At 36.5% G+C, this 6958-nt stretch overlaps 1 protein-coding gene across 3 annotated transcripts in view; it reads left to right on the top strand.

Moving 5' to 3' along the window:
• Positions 1–695: 695 nt before the first annotated feature.
• Positions 696–6958, top strand: part of LOC145680858 (uncharacterized) — a 109507-nt gene continuing 103244 nt past the window's right edge. For 2 of the 3 annotated variants that reach the window (XM_081751991.1, XM_081751990.1), the window contains exon 1: positions 728–787. In XM_081751991.1, coding sequence (XP_081608117.1) covers positions 768–787 — 20 coding nt within the window. In that variant the 5' untranslated portion in view covers positions 728–767. Of the gene's footprint in view, positions 805–6958 lie in introns of all 3 variants that reach the window. The other variant, XM_081751992.1, reaches the window with a different exon arrangement.

The following is a 6958-nucleotide window of genomic DNA, read 5'->3' as shown; positions in this document are numbered from 1 at the left end:
AAGCCGGTTAAAATCCGTATTCGGGTTGGGCTTCTGCTTCGGCTCAAAACTTTAACCGTGCAAGTCTCAGCCTTGATGGTGAGAACTACAGTATATATTTATATTAGTGCTCACGACATTTGAGCCTGTCTCGTTATAAAAATACATTGTCGTCTTGTTAATCGAGGCGAGGCGAGATGCGAGCAGTGTCTCACCTCGTGACCAACACTATAAATATTCCACATTACTGCTTACATTTCTCATAGCTTTCGCTTTCCAGTCTAATCAGGCAATTATTTCAAAACGAGTTAAAACCATTTTACCATGAGTTAAAACGAGCTAAACGAGTGAGCCATTTTTCAAACTCGCCTCGACTCGAAACTCGACCTCAAAACAGTGACTCGGCTCGTAACTCGACTCGAGAATATTACCTTTGGCTCGACTCGAAACTCGACTCGAATTCGCTTCGAATTTCGAGTCGAGTCGAGTTTTAGCTCGATTCGTGTCCATCCCTATGTGTCAATTACAATAATTTAAGATTCAGAAAATTTTAGTGTTAGCAATTTCCGAAAAACTTGAAATATTTAAATAGCACTAGAATTCCGTTTGCAAAATTTGTTCTACATTCCTTATACGTTGATTTTTTAATGTTTGCATCAAGAGATGAACTATATTACTGTACTTAATTCATTCCAATTCTGTGAGTTGGCAACGATGTTAACAACTATTTATCTGTGTGCGTCTGGTGTAGAGATTATAAGAACGAAGTGATTTATTTTGATTATGGCATGCATCGTTCTCTCTTAAGGTAGAAGGTTCAATAAGGTAGAAGAGATTAAATATTCTATTAAACAAATTATTTTCCGTTTACAGAAGTACATGTTGTAATAATAAGTATGGTTTAAATATATTAAATTACTTTAACTGAGTACAATTACATTATTTTACTTCCGAATGTAATGAGGCATAGATCTTTGTAGTCCGTGCTAATTATTTGCTAGTATTTAAATTAGTAATGGTTCAGCTAAGCTTTAAACTTCATTAACGTTCATAATAATGGTAAACATTTTAAGTCTTAAATAAAGTGTAATAAAATTCAACTCATGTCTGTTCATGTTGAACATCGCGCCAGTGGACGGATGACTAGGCTAATGACGTCACAATGTACAATGAATTTGAGGTCTAACGTAAGAAACGAAGTGTTTTAACTATATTTTTATGTAAAGTAGAGAAACATGTAGTTATTTATTTCTCTCATAGAAGCAATAGCTACTGATTAGAAGCCTATTTCACTATAGACTTGTCATGTTAAGATGTTTGTTGATTCATTCATGATGAGTATTTTGATTTTCCTTTTTCCTTTATTTACTTGCACTTAAATTATGCCTACCCTCCGAAGCAATCCAATTGATATATTGCTAATGTTCGTCAAATAATATATCTATACTTGGAATTATTAGATTTATAGATATTTGTATTGAAATAAAAAGTTAAATGGGATCGTTTTCAACATCATTATGATAGTTATTTTGTGATAGTGATTATGAATACATCGAATATTTATAAGTTGAACGTAGCAAATCATCTACGATGGAAGTTACAATGATTACTGTACCAGGTAGAAAAATATGATTCTAATTGTTCTCATAATTGTTGAGTTAGAATTGATAATATTGATAATCCTAACGAGCGAAGTATTGATACACGGCGGGTTTAATTGCTGACAATGAATCATCAAAATTTATCTTACTAACCCACTCGTTCCTTGTTTGCGGAAAACAAAGAGTTGACTAAAGTATTTTAAAGTAAGTACTAAGACTATGAAAAGTCTCCAATACTGAAAAGCATAAACGCTAAATGCATGATTACATCTCAACGATTCTTGTCTACAGTAGCTGCACTTAATCAGATAGCCCTGCCAATTTATAATGTAACTACAGGCATAATTAGGACTGCAAACTTAATATAATGATAATCTATACTGTATTTGCTTGCGTAATTCACGCACTTTTTTAACCATCATTTCTAAATTTAAAAGTAGGTGCGTGAGTGACAGTTTGTGAGAAAATGATATTTATATTATTGAAATTTAGTGTCCATTTTCCATCATTGCTGCCTTCCTCAGAACTACAGTTTGCCTCTAATTCATCTACATTTTTCTCAGTCTGTTGCCATAAGGCGTCGTCATCACTGACGCCCAATTCAGCGAAAATTCCAGCCTTCAAAATATTCTTATCAATTACGCGTTGATCCATCGTGTCCCATTCTCTCGCTGTCCAGGTGCATATCTATTCAATCGACGGGCGCCTTATCTGTCCAAGTGGTGTCAAATTGTGTCCTCCTTCAGCAATCCATTTTTACGTACAGCTTTCTCATGTCTTTAAATGGCTTGTTGATGGAAACATTTCAATGTTGAAAATTGATGTAAGACCGCCGAGGAAATCAGACAAATCTGCATTCATCTTAGTCCTCGGACCCATTCTTGACCTTACATTCACCAATTACAAGAATCCTTCAAACAGAATTGTACAACCATGTCACCGAGACGAAAGATTCTTCCTATAGGTCTTGAAAATCTAGTTAAAATTGTATTTTTTTAATATTGTTTAAAAGTTCAGGTGTGTGAATTACGCGAGTAAATACGATACAAAAGAAATTCTGGCTGGCTGACTGATCAACGCCTAAGCCAAGGTATTGAAGCTAGAAACTTGAAATTTGGACAGTACATAGGATTTGTGACATAAAGCATCACTAAGGAATATGGGCGACCGAAGAAAATTTTCTAGGGGGATGATCTCCCTGATTGCTATATTACGTTTGGTATTTTTGCTAAAAGTGCCATCCCGGGTCCCAGTGCTGGAACTATATATTATACATTTTCGTGAGCAGGCGGCCCGGCCCCCTTCCCCTTCAATCGCCCATGCGAAGGAAAGATCTTTTGGAAATACGACGGGGAAGGGATTAGAAAAATGGAGTAACAAATATTACGAAAAAGGTGTCCATATCTCAAAATCCCTTAAAGATAGAGACAAAATTTGGAACCGATATTAAGGCATTTCGTTTGGATTAATAAAACGTGGCATAGAAAAGAAAAAAAAAAGGTTGAAAATTCAAAGTGGAAGGGGTGAAATGGAGTTGTATTTGTAATAATATGTCCATATTGTGGAATCCCGTAAGGTTACATACAAGAAATTTGGTATTTGGAGTTTTCATTTAAAATAATAAAAAATGTGTTTGTTTGCTTTTATATTTTAACTGCCTTGAAGGAAAGAAATAGGTTGGAGAGGTTCACTAAGTTGCCCAACACGAGATGTGTGAATTTCTTGTGAAACTTCGAGTTACCATGAATTCTGTATGAAGATGCAGGAGGAACAAAAGATATTGCTCAGAGTTACACGTGTACTAGATTTGCGTACCTACTTGTCAGTGACGATTTCAAGGGTTGGTCGGCAAAAATTCCCCCCGAAACCATAACTTCGTTCATGCAAATGTTACCAGTATTTTCACAGTATTAGCTTTCATTTACGCATATTAACAATCCCCTCTCTTAGGAGAAATCTGAAGTCACTATTGTCTCCAGTTATGATTCAAAATAGAATGTTATTGAGTTCATAATGGAGAGAGAGCTAGAATAGACAACTATTGATATAATTTACCAATTAGATAATTCAAGAGTGTGTGACGAGAACTAATGGAGATGCTATGAACTTAAGAGTGGAGGTAAGTTTCCATAACATAATTAAAGCTCTTAATTTGAATGTAGAATTGATAGGGTCTAATAATAGTCTATTTTTAAGCCGACTTCTATCATATTTTATGTAGGAATAGTTGAAATGATAGTGGTGGTATTGCGTCCTTGTTTCGCCCACGTGGTCTTGGATTCGATTTTCGATTTGAACATCATTTTCTGTTTTAATCTAATGTCATGGGACAATCGGGAAGTTATTTGAATTAAAAAATAGCCAAATTCTGTTTAGAAAGCTAGAAACAATGATGGAAGTCAGCTGACCATATATCACCATTTAAAATCCCTCATTTCTGCCAAAGATCTTCTTAGATTTACTCTTAACGCCAGGGATACAGTATTATTAATAAATTTTAGGTATCGAAACTTAAAAAATAAAGTTTTCAAATACAGGTAGAATTTTCTGAACTTTTTTTTTCAGTTGTGATTCGTTATGAGAATAATTTTAATTTGTGTTCATATCTTGCCAAGAAATATATCAATCCACATTCGTCTTTTATGCTCTTAAGAGCTGAAAATATGATTATTCTTCAAGCACAAATATTTAATATTGAGGTCTTGAAAGAGACTTGTTAAATTAGCGTGCGGAAAACCTCGAATCCAGTAGAGGCAGGGACGTACTCAGGGGTAGGTTTTAGTGGTCCGCCCCCCACCCCCGAAATCCCGATTTTTCTGCAATTTAGTCTAATTCTAGGGGCAAGTTTACAATTTTAATATAATTTTATCTTCAAATTGAATTTGAACTCCCTCAAATGCCTTTGACCCTTCCCGAAATAAATTTCTGCATACGTGCCTGAGTAGGGGCATGCCAGCTCGTAAGTCCGATTTGTCAATTTGTATCTGGAACAGTCCTGTCCTGGAAGCATGGCCATACTCATATAAAAAATCAACATGATCAAGCAAGCAGGTATTGTCATGACAACGTTGGCAGGAAAGCCCATGACTTCCGTTTCAGATTCTTGCTCTTGCTGGAATGCTAGCGTTGAAGGTGAAAATACACTTTAACAATAAATTACAGGGTTAGAATCTCTTTAGTCCAGAAATTATAGTCCTAGTAACTATATGCAATTCATCTGGCATCACGGTTTGGAACTGGAAGCATTATTCAAGGCCTTATGTTGATAAATCGGGTTGACTAAAAGATATTGAGCTTTTCGAGATTAAAATTGGGAATACATTTATTCTGATTTGAAAATAACACTAGACCCCTACGAAACCATAATAGTAGGCCTACCATTTAGTTGGATAACTCTGCCATTTTACCAACAACATCGTAATCCCGTCACAATAGTACTTCTATGGCAAAAAAAAAAAAAAAAGTTGCACGTAGTTTTCACAGGCCTTTGAATTTAACACCAGGCCCGTATCCACGGGGGCTAGGGTGGGCCGGACCCCCCTAAATTTTCACTGGCCCCCCAAAATTTTCATGGTAGGCTTACAAATGAACTATAATATGGTAGGGATGGCCACATTTTCCGGAAAAACGGAAAACGGAAAATATTTTTTCCGGAAACCGGAAAATTAAAAACGGAAAACGGAAAATTTTCCGGAAAATCGGAAAACGGAAAATTTTCCGGAAAATCGGAAACGGAAAATTTTCCGGAAAATCGGAAGGCGGAAAATTTTCCGGAAAAACGGAAACGGAAAATTTTCCGGAAAAACGGAAACGGAAAATTTTCCGGAAAATCGGAAGGCGGAAAATTTTCCGGAAAAACGGAAACGGAAAATTTTCCGGAAAAACGGAAACGGAAAATTTTCCGGAAAAACGGAAACGGAAAATTTTCCGGAAAATCGGAAACGGAAAATTTTCCGGAAAATCGGAAGGCGGAAAATTTTCCGGAAAAACGGAAACGGAAAATTTTCCGGAAAAACGGAAACGGAAAATTTTCCGGAAAAACGGAAACGGAAATTTTCCGGAAAACGGAAGACGGAAAATTTTCCGGAAAATGAAAATGTTCACTTGGAATAGTGACATTGGTCGTCTTACATTAAGAAATATAACGAAAAATGCTACGCGAAAACAACCTGTAAATGAGGCAATGCTCTTCACCATCTAGTGCTAAAGAAACGCAACTCAAACTTAACAGTGATAGGAGAGAAAAGGTCGAGTAAATCAGCGACGAAACATTCCTTCCTCCTACATCTATTTGTACACTTGCTTAATCATGTACTTTTTTTGTTTGCGTGAGAGCTTGCAGATCATTCGTTTGCACCGGGAAATTCCCATCATGCGTGTGTTTCGGGGAATCCCCGATTATGCGTGTACCTGAGGGCAGAACTCTGGCAGTAGAGCTGGCAGTGTGCTATTAATACAACTGGTATGTTTATATTCCAACCATTTCTTCATTGCTTATCGTGATCACGGTGACCTGTCAAGGTCACAGATCCTGGGGAGCCGGGGGCAGCCCCCTCAAAGTTCATGTGGACCCCGCAATCTATTTATAAATATACAATATTTTGCACAATTTGAATTCAGTTTGTCTTAAAACCCTCATATATACCTTCTGCATCTGAATGGATCCCCAAAGTTACAGAGAAATCGGCGCCCTAGATTGATTCTATAGAATCCACACGCAGTAGTATTGGGCCCTATTGGCGGGAGTACACTACGTATTCCAACTGAGCTCAGGCGTTAGAACATCGGATTAACATTCAGAAGGCCGATGTTCGATTCGAGCACCCTATCGTCCCGATTTTTGTTGTTGTTGTTGTTGTTGTTGTTGTTGTTGTTGTAAGTTTATTACTCAGTTACATCCGACCTGTGCCATAAACTTTTAACCGTAAGATAAATTCAATTCTACTGATGTAATTCAATTTTACACTTTACCCTAGTGTTACCATCTTGCAACTATAAGCGTCACGAATTCCAAATACCGGTACTATTGACTATAAATACCATAGTATGTAGCACTACTTGAAACTAGCGCCAGCTATTCATATAATGATCTATTCCACATAATTCTCTTCGTAACTTTTTCCGCTAATTTCTCTTAAACTGAAGGACGATTCCACCTAGTCATCGATACATCAATTCAGTTCTCAATGCTGACTTATTATCTATGTTTCTGTATGCATTTGAAAGTTTTACTTATTAGTAGAGCAACCCAAAAGCATACAAAGCATAAAAAGCATAATAGCTATTTACACATATGGTTGGTACCTTGAACATGCTTGTGGCTGTCTAAGGGTCCAGAAGAAACTAATTTTAAAAGCATAATTTAAAAGATATAGCAC

Source organism: Thermobia domestica, chromosome 3 (assembly GCF_964235325.1).
Source record: "Thermobia domestica chromosome 3, izTheDome1.hap1.1, whole genome shotgun sequence".
Classification (NCBI taxonomy): Eukaryota; Metazoa; Arthropoda; class Insecta; order Zygentoma; family Lepismatidae; genus Thermobia; species Thermobia domestica.
This window is presented reverse-complemented; position numbering and strand designations above follow the sequence as displayed.